We start from the raw sequence: 20,355 nt of genomic DNA on the forward strand, positions 1-20,355 counted from the left end.
TCAGGTGGCCTCTCACGTACCTAGGAGCACACCTTTGTGGTCATAGCCCCTCCCTCTGCCATGTCTCCCCAAGGGCTCTTTAAAAACTAATAAATCTCCTAGTCTCTAACTAATAATTATTAGAACAACAACAACAACAACAACAACAACAACAACAACAACAATAATAATAATAATAATAATAATAATAATAATAATCTGATTATTATAATATAATAATTATTATAATTATTAATTGGAAGTTCACTTCCCTCTATCCAGGACATAACATGCTGGACCATGGTCCACAGTATTGTCTGGGACACTACACATCCTCTCCATGCCTGGTTTTATTTGTTACCTTCTGGGATGTAACATCTTTGTGTATGGGTATATATATAGTCTACAAATCTTAAAGTTGCCAGGGTTGGACACCGATGGTGTAAACCAGGGGTCCCCAACCCCTGGTCCGTGTAATACCAGCAACCGGTCCCCACAAACAAGCAAAGCCCCATCCAAGGGATGCAGGCAGCACACAAAACCATGCCCCCTCCAGTCTGCAGAAAAACCTCTCTCCATGGAACTGGTCCCTGGTGCCCAAAAAGTTGGGGACTTCTGGTGTAAACAATACATTATTTAAAAAAAACTGCATTAATTGTATTTATGTGACCATAGAGGATTTTAGGTAACATGGTAGTTGCTGATTTTATTAATTGTGCATTTTTATCATTTTATTTTATTGCACGTTTGTTGTTCATTTTTCTACAGTGATAAAAAAAATTCACAAAAAAGCAAATACATAAACTGGATCACTGAGCATTATGCATGTCATGCAATTACTGTGTTAATGGTACCACTTTGGTTCCATATGCGTGTTTGTAGCAAAATATTTCTACAAAGTTTACACACCCTAGCTGGTATATAATCAAAAGTATTGGCTGCCCAGCTTACAGTAACTCTTTTTTCTCATTGATTTAGCTTTCTTTCATTATCTGAATTATTTGTACCCATTTAACTCCTAGACAATGAGTTAATTCCATTTACTCATCAACTTAACAGTGATTAAATTGGACTGCCTCAAGGTTCTCATTTTTACTTTAGGTGAATTTATTATAAAGGTTATATAAATGGGAAACAAGTAATGGGGTTCACACTGAGTTATGGTTTCTTTATTTGTAGTTTATTGAATAAATCACCACTGGTTGGTACATACCACAAGCAGAGTCTTAAATTATAGGTTACAGTTCACAAACTTCTGCTTTGGTGCTCTATAGGAACCAAGTCATTACCTCTTGGAACAATTCTTGTGTATTCAATTTAATAGCACAGTCATAAACATGTCAAAGTTGAGAGTTCCTACCTGGAAAATAAGAAATATTACAGAAGCTTTTGCAATGAGTGTGAAGCTAGAATTAGTGAAGAAAATCAAGATAATTAAATAAATCATGAAAATTTCTTACAGTATCTTCCTAATAATAAATGCCTTGTATATTTATTGTATAAATATACAATAAATATTACTTTAGTTACAATGCATCATTGAAGAGAATACTTTATTCCAAATACAAATATGCCACATAAAATATATAATCATTCATATATACATAAAACCAACTTCGAAGATCCCCACCCCAATTAACTGAAAGATCTTGGAAATGAAAATCACAGCTGGATTACTTTTAACATGACATGGAAAACTACCTCTCCCATGAAGCTTTGCAGCTGTGGTTTGTCCTTTGTTTTCTCCAATAAAAGCAGGCTTATTCAAGGGGTGTAACTTCAGAGTCTCCCGTGACATTTGTTCTGTGTATAAAGCCAACAGTAGTTGAGCTTTAGCATCACTGTTACAACTGTGGATTCTCGTGTAAATATTTTAAATAAACCTTGGTTGTTTAGGCTCCCTGTTTCTTAGTAGTGAGAAAGCAGAGAGTGTAAAAAAAATGGATGCAATATTCAGCTGCAGGCTGGAGGATATGGAAGATTATTATAGCTTGCTGGGATGTGATGAATTATCTACCGTAAGAGAACTTTTAAATTTATATATTTTCTTTCCATCTTTGTCAATTGGTTGAATTGGAACTGTGTGTGTAAGACGAGTGTTTTGCTTTTCTATAATGTTCTCAAACCTGTATCTATTATAGTAATCTGTTTAGTCTTTTTCTTTATCCATCTTTTTTTTAATACTGCTGGAAAACTTTCTCTTGAATTCTGCGTTTATTTATATTAGCAGAAGCATTGTATCTTGTAAATAATGAAGTAGTCTTCAAAGAAAACTTGGGGACTTCTAGAAAGCTATTCATAACACAACACAAGATCTTAAAGGGATGTTTAGAAAATAATTGCTACGATGCTTAATAAGATTTACGCTGCGTAAGGGGGCAACACAGTAATTATCTGCTATTGTGAATCTTTCATAGGAGATGAATTGTGGAATATTTTAAGAATGTCTAAAATCTTGTACATTACTAAATGTTCACAGTTGATTATATGTGATCGACACTCTTCAGTTGTGAGCTAATAGGGCTCTGCTCTGCTGAAGGCTGATGGTCACAAAATTTGACAGCAGTTGTAAAATTTGTTGGCGGTGGTTTTTCCAAAGAAATAGTAATGATCAGGGGCTGAAACATGTTTTTTTTTAAATGTTCCCTTTTATGATGCAACTCTAGAGCAGCATTTCCCAACCTTAGGAACTTGAAGATGTGTGGACTTCAACTCCCAGAATTCCCCAGCCAGCGTAGCTGGCTGGGGAATTCTGAGAGTTGAAGTCCACGCATCTTCAAGTTCCTAAGGTTGGGAAACGCTGCTCTAGAGCACTCCTTTATATCAAGTCCTCCTACCATTGCTCCTCTCAGTGACTACCCAGACTGAATTTCAGATTGCTGATGCCAAAAATTGAACCTAAAATGTTTTATCAGCTGTTCTACTACTGAGCAATGACCCTTTTTTAAAAGATGCCACTTGCTGTATAGATGGAAATACCTGTTTACTTGAACAAATGTGTAATAATCCCTTGTAGTGAAAATATGTGATTTTTGGAGTGGAGTAGTACGTAGTAATGTTTTATGTTTTAAAATGTTGTGCTGCTTGTACTTTGCCCACTATTCATTTTATGATCTTGTAAACATTGAAAAGCTTTAGTAAATATTGCTGATGGAAGTGGTTAAGAAGAATGTAATTTTAGTGATTCTAGTAAAAATATTTTTCAGTTGACTTAAACAGCAACCAGGTATTATGAGAGATTTTGACTGTCAAAAATGTGTGATCTCAACTGTGGGTTTTGAATTAAGGTTTCTAGATTTCCAGCTCCGATAATGGGGTAGCCAAAAATTGCCTCTTTTATTGGCTTTTCAGCTGATTATTTTAATTGTTAGCAAGTCAACAATTGAGGAGGTATCCATTTGTTTCTTGTAAGTCTAGAAAGGTATTTCAAATGTTTGCTAAATTCATTTATTTTTATATTTTTAATATAAATAATAGTTGATTTGGCCAGGAAGAATGTTAAACTGAAACTACTTGAACTACCTTACTTTCCACAAATACGAGTATATAAGACCCCAGATGCTAATCAAAGATTTGATTTTAATTAATTTACACAAGAGTATCATCAGGTTTTGCAAGATGAGAAAATGTGAAAATTTTCTGAAAACAGAACAATACAGTGTACTTTTGTTATTTTCAATATGGCAATTTATCATTTATATTAAAACTAATAAAATACAGTATAATGAAAGAGATTGTAAGACGTAACCTATGGATCCACATTTTTAATATTACCGTACATTTAAGTGGTGATCTGCTACTGCATATCCTATTTTAGGCAGCACATTTTTTATTGGGAATTCTGATCTTCACTCAAACCTTTGAGTTAAAATGAAGAGTGTGTCAACTCTAAACTGAGTTCCTTATTTTACTAGGTAATGAGGATTTTAGCTCCAGTTTTTAGCATAGAGACAATTATATTAGTCCTCCTCAACTTAATGCTCTCTAATCTGTTGGGAGTGGAGGTTTTGAGACTTGCAAATTCCATACATCTGAAGAGAACTACACTGGGGAATGCTGCATTGCTGAATATGTGAACTTTGCATAGGAATAGATAAAGATATACAACTGGGACCAGCATCTCTGTTGCTAAGCCAGGTGATTGATAGGTTAGTTCTGCCCAGTTTTATAACTTTTTTGCCATGGTTGTTAAGCAAATCATTTCAGTTGTTAAATGAATCACACAGTCATGAGTTTGGTTGTTGGAAGCTGGCTGGGAAGGTTGCAAAACGGTAATAACTTGAATTTTGATCATTTATTTATTTATTTTATTTTATTTTAATTAAATTTTTATACCGCCCTATTCCCGAAGGACTCAGGGCGGTTTACAGGGCAACATAAAATATGATATAAAAATAGTATAAATTAAAATAGATTAAATTACATAAGCCCAACAATTAAAACAATATTAAAAGCTAAAACCCCTTCAGTCCAGGCCTGATAGATCAAAAAACCAAGTTTTCAGATCCCGGCGAAATGTACGCAGATCGGGGGCGGTCCGAAGTTCCACCGGTAAATCATTCCAAAGGGCAGGCGTGCCCACAGAGAATGCCCTCCCCCTGGGGATCACCCGCTGGCACTCCTTAACCGTCGGCACCCTGAGAAGGCCCTCCCTGTGGGAGCTCACAGGACGATGGGAAGTTGATGCCGGCAGCAGGTGTTCCCTTAGATAATCCGGACCCAAGCCATTCAGAGCTTTATAGGTCATTACCAGCACCTTGAATCTCACCCGGAGGGCAACCGGAAGCCAATGCAGCTCACGGAGAAGAGGTGTTACACGGGAGTATCGGGAAACTCCCATAACAACTCGCGCGGCTGCATTCTGCACCAGTTGAAGCCTCCGAGTGGTCCTCAAGGGCAGCCCCATGTAGAGAGCGTTGCAGTAGTCTAGCCGGGAGGTCACAAGCGCATGGGTGACTGTGTGTAGGGCATCTCGGTCCAGATAGGGCCGCAACTGGCGCACCAGACGAATCTGGGCAAAAGCCCCCCTGGTCACGGCTCCTATATGGTCTTCAAAATTGAGCCGTGAATCCAAGAGGACGCCCAAGTTGATCATGAGACTGTGGGGATGTTGTGACCATCATAAGTATGAGGACCGATCCTAAGTTACTTTTTCCAGTGCCGTAATTATAAACAGCCATTAAATGATTGGTTGTAAGTTGAGGACTACCTGTAAATAATTTCCTAAACTTAAATAGGTAAATTTCTGTGGTCATAGAAGTCCATAACTTCACACATATACTGATATGCTAATATCTTGCTTTCTCTCCTTCCCTTGCATGCAGCGAGGATGTGAGCAGTTCTAAAAGATGCTCAGAAAAAGAAAAACATTAAAAAGAAGTTGGACTCAACTTTCATGAATGGTTTTTGCTGTTTTTGCATAGGTTGAACAAATCGTAACAGAGTTTAAAGTTAGAGCTCTTGAATGCCATCCGGACAAGCATCCTGGAAACCCTCAGGCTGGTATGTCTTTCTCACTTTCTTTCTGTAAACCACCATGAGGCGGATGTGGATGCTCTTGGGCAAAGCATTCTCAGTAGCACCCAGTGAACCAGAAAATGGGAGTGACCTTCAAATGTGTAGTTCTCTCATCGTGAAGATTTGGGTATCCTGTCTAAAATAAAGTTAGCCATCTGGTTAATCAGCTGTTTAATTGCAAGTGTTCAAATCTTAGATCCTGCTAGGCTGTGACCTAGTCTATTTATTTTATGTGATGCCTTTCCAATGTATTGCTTCAGCATTTATACAGCAGTGAATCTGGAAAGGGACTAGAGATGCTTGGTTCTCTAGCCGAGTTTTTTTTTTTTGATAATATATATTTAATTGGGAGTTACAAAAATTGCTTATCTGTTTTTGGAACCTTGCTCTTTATTTAAATAAATAGGATGTCAAAGTTTTGAGGCACACCAGGTCAGGAAACAGATACCACAAGGACAACTGCACTTCTGTTGTTTATTATTTATTTATTTATTTATTAATTTAATTTGTATACCGCCCTTCTCCCGAAGGACTCGGGGCGGTGAACAAGGCAATACATAAAAACAAGATACAAAAATTAAAAAATATTAAAAAGTAATTAAACAATGCCCATAATAAATTAATACAGATTAAAAATTGAAGTCCATTTATAAAATCCCACCCCGTCCCATCAGGCCAGGCCAGCTTGTTCAAAGAGGTAGGTTTTAAGATCGCGCCAGAAGGAGCGGAGATCGGGTGCCATCCGGAGCTCGACCGGAAGATGGTTCCATAAATCCGGTGCACCCACAGAGAACGCTCTCCCCCTGGGGGCCACCAGTCGGCATTCTTTGACCGGTGGCACCCTGAGGAGGCCCTCTCTGTGGGAGCGTACTGGGCGGAGGGAAGTTGACGCCGGCCGCAGGTGCTCCCCAAGGTATTCCGTTGTTATGGGGGTATAAAGGATTCTTGAAAGACCTATGGTGTTTCTTCTCTCTCTCCCCCCTCCCCCAACTCCTTCTAATAAAGAGAATCCAGGCAGGGAAATCCTGAGTTACTTTCTTGCATATTCCCATTTTCCAAGACTACAGTCATGTTTTACCAGTGGTTGCTGTATATTTTCTCCAAGACCATTTCCATCCTCCTCTTCTATAGCAGGAAAGATCCCTCTGAAGAAGCCCTTCTACACATAAGCTCAGCTTCCCGATATGTGGAAGATGGTCTTCTCCCAGGTCTGGGAAAACTTCACTCCACTCCACTCCACGCATTTGGTTCCCGCTCTCCCACAGTTTAGGAAAATAGCAAATATGACTCTTTTGTTAACTTTAAAGCCTTGATTTTAATATCTTGTTTATAATTTGCATTTTAACTCTTTAAATTGGCTTGGATAAATAAGAGCTAGGGAAAATACTGCATATTAATTAAAATGAATAGTGTGCATGCTTCCTTTAAATAAGGACTCAGAACAGAACAGAAATTCAATAAATTATAAATGCATAAGTTCTCGTTGGGGGTAAAAGCACATATGCAGATACCTTATTCCAAATCAAAGTTAGCAAAGTAGCAATTTGGAGAAACAGGAAAAGACTTTTTAACTCATTGCATCAGTATATATTTATCCTTCAAGCAACATATGTAACAAAAAAATCAAAGCTGAACCTCAGATGTGTGTGAGTGCTGCTTGCACTATGGCTATTGTTTATATGATAAATTGTGGTAGAATCATCTTTATTTTTCTATATATTTTCATGTAAAGCTGGGAATGATTCAAAGGAGAGGAGGAGTTTCCTTGTTGATCCCCTTCCTTGAGGCTCTGGATGAATATCTAATCAAGATGACTAGAGTTATGACTCTGCTTGGATCTGGATTAATGCTGGGCTACCAATATTAGGCTAAAGGGCCCTTCCCTGCTTGCACTTAACCACAGCACAAATCCAGCTTAGTTTTCATGATGTTGCTTTCATCTAATCCTTAGGCTGCCAATGTGAGGGGCCTAAGCCCTCTTTAAGTATATAAGCACCTTTGTCCAACAACAGAACCAGCCAGAAGCATAAATTTCATTGGAGGGAAATTAGGGGGCTACAGAAGCAAGATCAGCAACAGAGAAAGCACATTTCCTGTTAGTATAGTTTTCAACTGACTCAAGGCTGGCTGGAGAGCACTTGAGAGACACTGGGGTGATTGTGTTGGGTTCACCTAGCACCTAATTGGTGATATGTGCAAAGGGCTTCCTCTTTCTGCTTGTTTATTAATATAAAAGCTTGGGAAGGGGGCTATTTTCAGCAGTGAAAAACCACTGAAGCACATGCCTGCTGTCAATTTGATCCCAAGTGACTCACACATCTTGAGCCCCAAGAGATCTACTGGCAACACAATAAAGAGCCTATCCTGCCCATTAATCTCAATGAATTTCTTTTAAAGCTATTCTTCTTTTTTTAAAAATAATAATTGTTTCTCCATTAACACAAATCAATCAGATTCACAAGACTGTCTCTCAAAGGTGGTTTTTTTCTTCTTCAAAAGGCAACTGGACCGTGGATGTGTGGATAGATAAGAGCTAGGGAAAATACTGCGTATTAATTAAAGTGAATAGTGTGCGTGCTTCCTCAAAAAAGCTCCATCAAATAATTTATGATTCCTGTGCGCGTCACAAAATTTGCATCACTAAAAAGAAACCCCTTTCCTTTTGTCTGCATTACTTCCTGCAGAAGAGCTTTGAGACGGGGAAATGATAAGAAGCAGTTGAATCGGAAAAGCCATCTCTCCAATGTTTGTATCTGTCAGCCCTTGTTAGCATTTGAATTTCACCTATTTCCAAACAAATATCCATTTTAGTCAACCTGCATAAATCAAGGATCATTGTCGGTGCCACGGAACAGAAAGGTGACTCATAGCTAAAACACATATTTTCATAATCTGTAGAGATACTATTTCTGTTACCAGGAGGACAAGGAAGATTTAAATCCTCTAGTAGAGAGAAAATAGAACTCACCACCATAATGCAAACCAGCAGATTGGTAAAATGGGGCAGAAACAATCAACTTCCACTCAATTGTTTAGATATCCTCCTCCTCCTCCTCCTCCTCATCATCATCATCATCCCAGTGAGGCACTACGTTGATGTAGTTGTGGGGCTTGTGTACTCTGAGAAAGATGAGAGCTATGCCAGAGGTTCAACCATACTGGACAGGTCTCATCAGAGGAGACAGACAGAGTGTCTCTCCCATAAAAAAATATGGTGAGATGTAAATTTCAGAATGCCATACCGACTCGGATGTCGCCTGGGTTAATAAGTTGGGAGTTCCTGGATATCTGGTGAAAAGTGGGTTACAGGACTCAGGACTGTTGGCTGAGCAACCAGGGCCAGCAGCTGCAGAACTACTGGAAGAAAAGGTGTTTACCTGTTGCAGATACACAGTGATTGAAAACAAAGACATAATGATCTGTTATTACAGATCAAGTCCAACAAGAAGAGGATATCTAAAAAGAATGCACTAGTTCTGGAAAGAACAACATCCAGAATCAGAAATAACGGAACAGAGACTAGCAGATCAACACCGATTTATAATACAAAATAAAGTATTCACAGAAACAGAATTGGACGAACTGCAAAGGTTTACCCAGGGCAAAGAAATCAAGGCCTTGCCAGAAGTAATTCAGAATGCAGAGGCAAGCCAGGGGGGAGTTGGCAGTGAAGGAATCCAGCAGAGATATACAACTGTTCTCATTTGGAAACCAGGCACCTCTTCCTCAGGAAGAACAAAGCCCCCTAATTAAAGAAATAAAAGAACTGAAACAAAAAATAACTGAGCATCTAAAACAGCACAAAAACAACAGAATAAGGCTGCCTGCATTGAAGCTTGTTCCAAAGAAACAGCTAGCACAAACATTAAAAGATGCAAATACTGCAATATCAAGTATAAGCACCAATTCACTGCAAGAAACAAACCAACTAATGTACAGCACAGCTGCAGTTATAACTGAATACCTGGGATGCAAAATCAACAAAGAAGAAAAACAAACAAACAGTGCACCACAAAAATGGAAGGTTAGACTAGAAAATAAGATCAGCAAGTTAAGATCACATGCAAGCAAGCTAGAACAGATGAATGAAAAGAAACTGAAGAACAAGAAGACCAAAGAATACCTAATCAAGAAATACCACTTACTGTAGGAACAAAGAAGATCAAGCAAGCACTGGAAATAATAAAGCAGCAAATAACAGCTATAGCCAGAAAAATCAATAGATATGAAGCTCGAATTGCAAATTATAGGCAGAACCTCCAATTTCAATCCAATCAGAAGCATTTCTATCAATCCATCAATGGAGAAACTGCAATGAATCAGTCAGTACCTGACAAAGAAGAAACAGTGCAGTTCTGGAAACAGATATGGGATAACCCAAAGAAACACAACAAGGATGCAGCTTGGTTAAAAGAGGTGGATGCAAATAAAACAAAAGTTGAAATGAAAGAACTAGTAATAACAACAAAAATGGTAGAAAAAAAGAGCAAGGAAGATCAAAAATTGGTCAGCACCAGGTGACGATGAACTGCAAGGGTTTTGGTTGAAACATCTAACTGTTATATACCCACTCGTTGCCAAGCAGTTCAACAATATACTACAAGGAGGAGAAATTGAAAAGTGGCTAACAACTGGGAAAACCTACCTAATAATGAAAAATCCAGCCAAAGGGGCAACACCAGGCAACTACAGGCCAATTACCTGCTTACCAACAACTTTCAAATTGCTAACTGGCATGGTAGCTGATGTAGTACAACAGCATCTGGTTGAAAACAATCTCTTTCCATCCGAACAGAAAGGAAACCGTCCCAATATCAGAGGAACAAAAGAACAACTCCTAATAGAAAAAATGATCTTGGAAAACTGCAAGAAAAGGAAGACCAACCCGAATGTGACATGGATTAACTACAAAAAGGCATTTGACTCTCTGCCACATGACTGGATAATCAAGTGCCTAGAAATAACAGGAGTCAGTAGAAACATCAGAAAAATTGTGCAAAGATTGATGGCACAATGGAAGACACAGTTGCAAGTCAATGGTGAAAGACTGGGAGAGGTTAATATCAAGAGAGGAATATTTCAAGGAGATTCATTATCAACACTACTATTTATTATTGCACTGTTTCCTCTGTCAACAATACTGAATAACTCAGGACATGGCTATCAAACATCAAAAACATCTGCCAGACTATCCCACCTCCTTTACATGGATGATCTGAAGCTGTTTGGAAAAACATCTGAAATAGAATCACTGCTGAACACTGTCCGTATATGTAGCCAAGCTATTGCAATGGAGTTTGGCTTGGACAAATGTGCCACACTGACTCTCAAACAAGGAAAAATAGTGAAAACTGAAGGAATAAAGATGCCCCACAAAAATAACATTGAGTCTGGATGAGGAAGATTACTACAAATACTTGGGTATCCTTAAAGCTGACAACATCAAGCACACTGAAGTCAAGAAAAAGATTAGAGGTGAATACATCTAGAGAGTGAAGAAGATTTTAAAGTCCAAACTCAATGGAGGAAATACCGTGAAGGCAATCAACACCTGGGCAATTCCAGTCATTAGATACACAGCTGGAATAGTGAACTGGACTCAAGCAGAACTAAAAGCAATGGATAGGAAGACCAGAAAAATAATGACAATGAATTATGCCTTTCATCCATGCAGTGATATTGAAAGACTTTATCTACCAAGGCAAATAGGTGGACGTGGAATGCTGCAAGTACATCAGATGGTTGAAGAAATAAAAATGACTTTGGAAGAATATCTGAAGGACAATGATGAAGATGCACTGAAATTAGTATATCAGGAAGGCTTACTGACAACTGGAGAGACCAAAGTGGCCTACAAGAAAGACCAAATGAAGAACAGAATAGAGGCATGGGAAGACAAAGCATTACATGGCCAGTACATTAAAAAAAATAGCTGGGAAAGCAGATAATAACAAGACCTGGCAATGGCTAAGAGCAGGAAAGTTGCAGAAAGAGACCAAGAGACTAATTCTGGCTGCACAAGACCAATGCCTTAAGGACAAATGCATACAAAGTCAAAATTGAGAAGACAGCAAAAGACTTTGCTGCCTATGCAAAGAAGCTGAAGAAACAGTGGACCACCTGGTAAGCTGCTGCAAAAGATTGCACAGACTTACAAGCAGCGGCATGAAAAAGTAGCAACAATGGTGCATTGGAAGATCTGCAAGAAATATCATTTGCCTGTAAGCAATAACTGGTGGGATCATAAAATAGAGAAAGTCATAGAAAATGATAAAATTAAATTGCTCTGGGACTTCAGAATTCAAACAGACAAGCACTTGCAACACAACACCCTGGACTTAACAATTGTCAATCAGAAAGACAACAAAGTCTGGATAGTGGACATGGCAGTGCCTGGAGACAGCAGAATAGACGAGAAAGAACTGGATAAGATAACAAAATACAAACACCTACAAATAGAAATAGAAAGACTGTGGCAAAGGAAAGCAAGGGTAGTACCAATAGTAATAGGCGCCTTGGGTGCAATCCCAAAACAACTGGAGCAGCACTTGAACACCATTGGCACTGACAAATTCGCCATTAGTCAATTGCAAAAGGCGGCCTTACTAGGAACTGCTTCCATCTTACGACGATATCTATAATACCATCAAACACCCACATCTGCCTATCCCAGGTCCTTGGTAAGACAAAAATGCCAAATCCAGTCTGAATATCTGGCTGACTGTGCGATGATCAATAATAATAGTAATAATAAAGTTGGAAGGGACCTTGGAGGTCTTCTAATCCAATCCCCTGCTCAGGCAGGAGACCCTCTATCATTTCAGGCAATTGGCTGTCCAGTCTCTTCTTAAAAACCTCCAGTGTTGGAGCATTCACCACTTCTGGAGGCAGGTTGTTCCACTGGTTAATTGTTCTAACTGTCAGGAAGTTTCTCCTTAGTTCTAGGTTGCTTCTCTCTTTGGTTAGTTTCCATCCATTGCTTCTTGTCTGCCTTCAGGTGCTTTGGAGAACAGGTTGACTCCCTCTTCTTTGTGGCAAACTGCTATCATGTCACCCCTTGTCCTTCTCTTCATTAGACTAAACATTCCCAATTTCAGCAACCGTTCCTTATATATTTTTTTCAAGTCTCCAGCCCCCTAATCATCTTTGTTTCTCTTCTCTGCACTCTTACCAGAATCTCAACATCTTTTTTACATCATGGTGACCAAAACTGGATGCAGTATTCCAAGTGTGGTCTTACCAAGGCATTGTAAAGTGGTATTAACACTTCAAGTGATCTTGAATCTATCCCTCTGTTAATGCAGCCTGACATGTGAGAGGTTTTGTTTTCTTCTTCGCCCCAGGTGGAAAATCGTCATGAGTGGATCTTACCTGGGCAAGAATCTTGCAACATCTTGTGGCAAACTATTTTCCAAAGAGTCCTCTTAGGCCTGGCACTAAGGCTATGATAACTTTGTAGTGAGTTTTATTTCATCATAAACATACAGAAAGTTTTGCTGCAGGCTCAGACGCAGCCAGTGTGCACCACTTCGGCGGAACTGGTAGCTAATTTGTTGTTGCCCAGGCGCAGAATGGACTTCCGGAAGCGGCATCCACACAGAGAACCGGTTGTTCACATATTTGAATACCACCACTGCTCAGAGGGACACGGTGGCTCAGTGGGTTAGGACGCTGAGCTTGTCAATCAGATGGTCGGCAGTTTGGCGGGTTGAATCCCGAGTGCCGCGTAACAGAGTGAGCGCCTGTTACTCGTCCCAGCTTCTGCCAACCTAGCAGTTCTAAAGCACGTAAAAATGCAAGTAGAAAAATAGGGACCACTACGGTGGGAAAGTAACAGCGTTCCGTGCGCCTTTGGCGTCTAGTCATGCTGGCCACATGACCACGGAGACGTCCTTGGACAAGCGCTGGCTCTTCAGCTTTGAAACGGAGATGAGCACCGGCCCCTAGAGTTGGAAATGACTAGCACACATGTGCGGGGGAACCTTTGCCTTTACCTTTACTGCCTTGTGTTTAAAGCAATAGAAAGAGGACCGGCACCTTGCTTTCTGTCTTGGGCATACCTTGGTTTTGATCCACCAGGGACCTGTTGTCAAATGGGGGGCGGATTTGGGTTTGAGTCATAATAAAAACATCTATTTGCTAAAAATAACTTAAATAAAATTGTGTATACTTGCATAGACTTCCTGGAGGAAATGACTGTTGGCATCTGCCACTAATGCTGATAGTATATTATCTTCAATTCAAAGACTGAACCTCCGTATGTTAATTATGAGGGATCACCAAACAAAGAACAGTTGTTACCCTGATCTGTTTACTGACTTTCCAGAGAAAACCTGTTGGCAATGATGTGAACAGATTGCTCAATTAAGGGCATTATCAGAGGCTGCATCTAATCTCTCAGAGAAAGTGACTGGCCCAAAGATACCCTGCTGGTTTCATGCCTAAGGCATTTTGTTATTGTGTGCATAATGGAATAAGTCAAAAGTAGTATGCCATTGATCAGACCAGAGGTGTCTAACCTTGGCAACTCTGAAGACTTGTGGGCTTCAGTTCCCAGAATTCCCATGCTGGCTGGGGAATTCTGGGAGCTGAAGTCCACAAGTCTTAAAGTCACCAAGGTTGGACACCCCTGGATCAAGTTCCTACAAAAATAATAATAATCTAACTACCGTATTTTCCGGCGTATAAGACGACCCGGCGTATAAGACGACCCTCGACTTTTAAGAAGATTTTCAAGGTTTTTCGTCTTATACGTCGGAAAATACTTACATGCCAGTTGCCAAGTGTCCGACACAAGCCCGATTCAGCCCCGTCTGATGCAGATGGTGCAAAGCCTCCCTTTTGAAGCCCAAAGGGGCTTTTCCTTCCACCCACCCATTTGAGAGCACATTTGCAGACGGAGCAGCCGCGCGTCTGGAGCCAAGCTCCGCCCAGGAGGCAGTCAGCCAGGTGGGCTCGGAAGACGCGCTGGAGAGGCGGGCTTGGGGCGGCCATGCCGAGGCCGGCTGGCGAGGGCTGCTGCGTGGTCTGTGGGCGAGAGGGGTGCCAGGCCCGCCAGAAGTCCCCGGAAGTTCCTGGAACTTGGAATGGCCTGGCGGTGGGCGGGCGCTCCCTCCCCAGGGGGGATGCAGGGGAGGCGTCCTGCGGGGGGGGCGGTGCAACCACCCCACCAGTGCCTGGGGTCCAGCTCCACCCCACGGAAGGCGGCTCTCGGGCCCCTGCGGGGAAGAGGGGCTGCTGGGGGGGCTCTTGCCTTCGAGCTCTGGCCGGGAGGACGCCTCTCAGCCCAGGAGGCTCTTCTCAGGGGAGGGCGCGGGGGACGCGCAAAAGGGGCCGTTTCACCTGAGGGCTCCTAGGCGTTGTGGGGGGCGGCGAGGGGGCAACTTTTGCCAATTGCACCTGCGCATACAAGACCTGCAAAGGCGAGAGCGGAGGGCCGCCCTGCCCTCCCTGTCCGTCGCAGAGGAGGCGAAGGCCTGACTGGCCCCGCCGGCCCTCCCGCTGCTCCCGCGCTTCTGCCGGCCCCCGAGGCGCAGCGTTTCCCAGGTGGCAGGCAGTGCCAGAGGGCAGCCGCAACCCCGCTATGGCCGGCGCCCCTCCTGCTTCCCCCCCAGGCCTTGAACTTCTCCCATTGGGCGCAGGGCGGGGCAGCTCCACCCGCCGCCTCTCACTGTCGGCCGAGGCGTGCTCGGCCCGGGCTCTCGGTCCCTCTTCCCGGCCGGCTTCCCGCCCTGCCCCTCATGGAGCTGGACTGGGCGTGCAGCCTCTCGGTGTGGCTGCTTTTCCTGGGCAGTCTGGCGGTGCGGCTCCTGCACTCGGACCTGTTGCTGAGCCGGCGGCTGCTGCTACGTGTGGGGCTGCTGGCCGTCCTGCAGGCTCTGGCCAGGCCGTCCTGCCGCTGCCCCTCAGCGCCACGTTCACGGCGGCTGCCTGCTGGCTCGTCTCGGCCAGCACCGCCCGGCGGAAGCGCATCCCCGCGGGGGGGAGAGCGGTGCTGGTGACAGGTGAGTCCGGCGGGCGCAAGGCCCTCCCCTCGGGCCAAGAGCCAACGGGCAGCGCCACCTTCTCGTGGGGAGAGCCGCCCGATGCTCCCGCCCAGCCATGTCCCGGAGCCACGCCGGAGATAGCTCGGTTGCGCGGGTTGGCTCGGCTTTGCAAGAATGGGGACGCTCGACTGATTTATGTTTTTTTTCCGGCGTATAAGATGACCAGGCGTATAAGACGACCCCCCAACTTTTGAGAAGATGTTCATGGGTTAAAAAGTCGTCTTATACACCGGAAAATATGGTATATGCTAGAAAAAATCTATGAATGCTTTCATCCATAAAATGTCCTTCCGTTTCTGTTTTATAGTGGAGAATTTTCAGAAGTTGCAGCGTGCCAAAGAGATTCTTTCTAATGAAGACAGCCGGGCCCGTTATGACTACTGGCGAAGGAGCAAAATTGCTATCCCATTCCAGCAGTGGGAAGCCCTGAGCAACTCAATGAAAACGGTTAGTTTTGTCTTGTGCAGCCACGTGTCTCAGAGAAATGAACTGTTATACCCATTTGTGGGAGGGACAGCTATCTCCTGGGTGGCAGAGTTATGGGTTCGTCTTGTGCTAATCTGCGAACTGCACTGGGTCCTCCTAGTTTTCTTGGTACAACTCAAGAAGCTGATTACCACTTCTAATATCTTGCCTGGCATAGAATCAGTTTATTTGTGGAACCACTTGCTTCCAAGTGTATCTGCCTGTCTCCTATGCCCCAACAAGGAGAGCATTCTCTGTCATGCTTTCTCGGTGGTGGTCCCCACCTGATAGAACTCCTCTCTGACATACGGTTGGCCCTGATCCAGCAGATCTTTAAAAAGGTGATCTAGACCTGTCTTTTTCTGGAGGCCTTTGGGTCAAGATGAATTTCCAATATGAGGAGTTATAGTCAAAGATGGGATTCAGCCCGTTCGCACCACTTAGATGCCCTGATGATGTTACCTAGTTTGCTAGTGAAACATCTGCAGGAAAATAACCAGGTCAGGGAGCAGCAAGGACCCCACAGTTCAATCCAGAGCTGGAGATATTGTCTTCTATCAAGAGAATATCTATCAATATTTTATCAAGGTATTTTGTACTACAGCCTCAATAATCTGTTGATCATGATGTCTGAGCCTTACGGGAACTGTAATTGAAAAGATCAGAATCTGGTTATCCTTAGTGTAGGCCAGGGGTAGGCAACCTCGGCTCTTTTAAGACTCATGGACTTCAACTCCCAGAATTCCTGAGTCAGCAATGCTGACTCAGGAATTCTGGGAGTTGAAGTCCATGAGTCATAAAAGAGCCGAGGTTGCCTACCCCTGGTATAGGCTGATTGGCAGAAACTCTTCAGGATCTGTGTGGTGTCCTTTTAAGACTTCCTGTGAGGCCAGATGGATGGGGCCTTCTGCTTGTGTGAAGGCATAGACTCCACCACGACTGTATGACTCTTCTTTCCCAACAGAGGAACAATTCTGTGTGCAAAAGGGGTTGTTGACGTTGTGACAAACCTATGAGGCAAAACTGACCTGTGATAGTAAAAATACTCCTTCCCTCAATTTGAAAACTAAGAATAACTTGTCCTTAACTAAGCTCTGTTTGAGCCAAGCCACTATCTCTACCACTATCAGTTGATTTGGTCAAGTAAATAAAATACATTATTAACAGTTCCCTTGAGCATGTATTTATAATTCTTTATCTGCAAACACACACAGAGATACACACAGATACACAACATTCATTCCTCAAAGTACCACTGGAAATTACCAATACTGCTAAGCTTGTAAGCCGCCCTGAGTCTTCGGAGAAGGGCGGGATATAAATGGAATTAAAATAAAAAATAAATAAATCATCCTAATCATCTGTTTTAGTCATTGACCAACAGCATTTACATTTAACACTAAAATTAAAGCCATTCCTTTGTGTCAGTTGTCAAATCTACTTACAGTGCTATAAAAGAATAACTAAAATTTAAGGTGCTGGCAGAAATATAAATACATATAATATCATTACGTTAATCCACAATATGATCCTGAAACTTTTCTGCTCATTCACTGCTTGTTTTGTTGCTAGATCCTTATTTTGGCAACCAATATATATATATATTTTCTTGTTCTAGTCAATGCATTGGGCTGTCAGAGATAAAAAAGAGCCAATGTTGGATGCTCCTGATTCAAATCATAATGATAAGATGGCTGATCATTGTTCGCTGAAGACAGAAATCAACAGGGATGATTTATTCCAAGATAGAAAGGAAATGGAGGATTTTCAAATCTTTGATGGGAAACCAATGTCACCCAAGAGCCCAGATTCACCAGGTAAATATGGTTATAGCATGTTCTTCAATGTAAGACACCACCACCATCACAAAGCCCTTGCAAAATGTAATTGTATGCACATATCCCCTTAACCATCACACTTTTTCTAGTCTTATAAATCATTCATTTTCTTTTCATTACGTGATTTTCAGATCCAAATTGCTGGCACCTGCGTTTCCGTTGGTCGGGTGACACTCCTTCTGAACTTCTGCGGAAATTTAGAAATTATGAAATATGAAGCAGAACATCAAATATGTATGAAGGATGAAACATGTTGAATGTGTTTTTCACTGTTTCAATATTTTGTATGTGTTTATTAAAGAGCGGCTGCTTGTATGTATATATACTATATGTTAGAGATGTGCCTACTTTGAAAAGGTTTCAAAAGAGGTCCTTCAGAACATGCTTCAGAACGCATGCAATGTATGCAAGGAAACCATGCAGCTGTCCCATCTTTGTTCAGGTGAACTAGAGAAAAGATGTGGTTGTTTTAAAACTTGCATTTGGATTTGGAACCTTAAAGCATTTTTCAAACTTGGATGCCTAGAAAAAAAAAAGCAGGCTGCTGTAATGATTAGCAGAGAGGTGCTGCATTCATGCAATGTTTGAAGCACCAATTTCGGAACTATTTTTGAAATTTGTGCAGCTTCAGAAATAGGTATATCTTGTGCAGTTATATATAGTGTTTTAAATTTTGTAATATTATTCTTATATAAATTATAATGTAAAACATTATAGTTTCTGAACTAGATACATTCCTTGCATGGATAATATGTTGGTGCATTTAATCTTGTTTCCAAAACTGTATCCTTAACGAAATCTCTTTCCTATAAATGTAGAACCATTAAGAAAATTATCTGCAGTCACCTTAACATTCTGTATTTCTAACATATTTCCAGCTATGTTTCCATATCCTATGGAAATGAATTCACAGATTTTAGCTCCTCAGCTCTGTCATTCCCATCTCCTAAAAGCCTGCTGGACTTATAAATGCCTTCTTTTTTTCTTGCTTTATCCTGTTGTTTGGGAAACCTTCCAAATTATATAGGTAATTCTATCTCCATATCATTCTTCAAAGTCCACTTTTTCTAAGAAACATTTCATCTAACTCTTTACATCCTTCTAACTCAGCAAAACTGCATACTTATCTTGCTATTCTTAATATTCAGGGTCAAAATACATACCACGTTAGAGTTACATGTATTTTTTACTATACATAAAAGTATCGATAAGCTTGAGGTTCTCCAGTGCTAATCAGGGCTTTGCCACATGGAATACAGTCTACAGAACAATAAAGTTTGGAAGGGACCTTAGAGGTCTTCTAATCCACCCCCTGCTCAAGCAAGAGTCTCTTCAGACAAATGGCTGTCCGGTTTCTTCTTAAAAGCTTCCAGTGATGGAGCACTCACAACTTCTGAAAATGGAAACGAACGGAATGAAATGAAAATGGACAAAGAGGCTAACATGTCTGGATCTTCTGCACCTCATGGTGATTTTAATAAAAAGAGAATTATGCTGAAAGCTTTGCTGTTGAACACATTTTTGTGTCATGTTACATTTTCTTTTCTTCTGTCTCTTGGTTCCCTCACTGCCAACATTTAGGAACTAATTCATGGATGTGACTTGCCTTTTTTTTTTTTAAAAAATGATACTTTATAAATATTATGTAATTGGATGTCACTAAATAAATAATATATAAACAAAAGCATATCCCATTTCAGAAAGTGAAGAATTACTAATCTTGTACAGAATCAACTCTGATTTGGGGTGAAGTTTACATATGTTTCACTTGAATGTACTTTGTTCTTGTCTTTATTCTTCCATGGATGTTCATGTTGTATATTGTTCGGCCTCCAATAAACTGGTTGTTGAAATTATTCAGACAGCAAAGTGAATATCTTATCAGTTTAGAATCATGACATGAGGAAAGAAGAAGCTACCTTTTTTTTGTGAAATGGTTTTTGTCAAGGTTTGGAAAGAGTAATAGAAAATCCTCTTTTAAGAGGGGGAAAAGAATATCACTGCTTGCTGTGGAGATTGGATCAGCTATGTGACTCAATCATTGGCAACCACTGAACACATCACTGTAGGGCTGTGTCAGTCCTGTGAGTGGTGCTTGTTCTACAAGTTCTCAAATGGGACAGACCTCTATTTAAATAGGGAACTATGATCTAATGAATACACTTCTATAATTTGCAGCTGAATAAGAACTGGGAGCTTGCTTCATCTTTTGTCTTTAGGCCTGCCTGTATTTTTCAGTATCATTGATCAAAATAAGATCCTTACTTATATTCTGTCTGGCAGGTGGGAGCATGTACCTCGCCCATCTTAGAAACTAAGCTGGCTTGCATATGGTTAATATTTGAATGGGAAATCAAGTACCTTGACTTGGAACATTATAAAAACAAATTGGAAAAAGACAATGACTGTTGATTTCTGTATTGCTTCCAAGAAACATACATGTTCATAAAATATCCCAGCCATTGTCCATGAAGGCATTCTTGTAGTCAAAGAAAAATAATTGGTGGATG

General features: G+C 41.2%; 1 protein-coding gene across 2 annotated transcripts; it reads left to right on the forward strand.

The window, feature by feature from the left end:
• Positions 1-1,811: 1,811 nt before the first annotated feature.
• On the forward strand, positions 1,812-18,062 carry DNAJC12 (DnaJ heat shock protein family (Hsp40) member C12; the record flags this gene model as incomplete). 2 transcript variants are annotated; one of them, XM_083364652.1, is made up of 5 exons in its annotated part: positions 1,812-1,997; positions 5,403-5,481; positions 15,850-15,989; positions 17,626-17,833; positions 17,977-18,062. In XM_083364652.1, exons 1-5 carry the CDS (start codon positions 1,920-1,922, stop codon positions 18,060-18,062), a joined length of 591 nt encoding a protein of 196 aa, XP_083220778.1. In that variant the 5' UTR covers positions 1,812-1,919. The 2 variants fall into 2 exon arrangements, with proteins under 2 accessions (XP_083220778.1, XP_083220777.1); XM_083364651.1 differs by having other exon boundaries at positions 17,626-17,824.
• Between the last annotated feature and the right edge of the window lie 2,293 nt (positions 18,063-20,355).

Source organism: Vipera ursinii (assembly GCF_947247035.1).
Source record: "Vipera ursinii genome assembly, chromosome: 5".
Lineage (NCBI taxonomy): Eukaryota > Metazoa > Chordata > Lepidosauria > Squamata > Viperidae > Vipera > Vipera ursinii.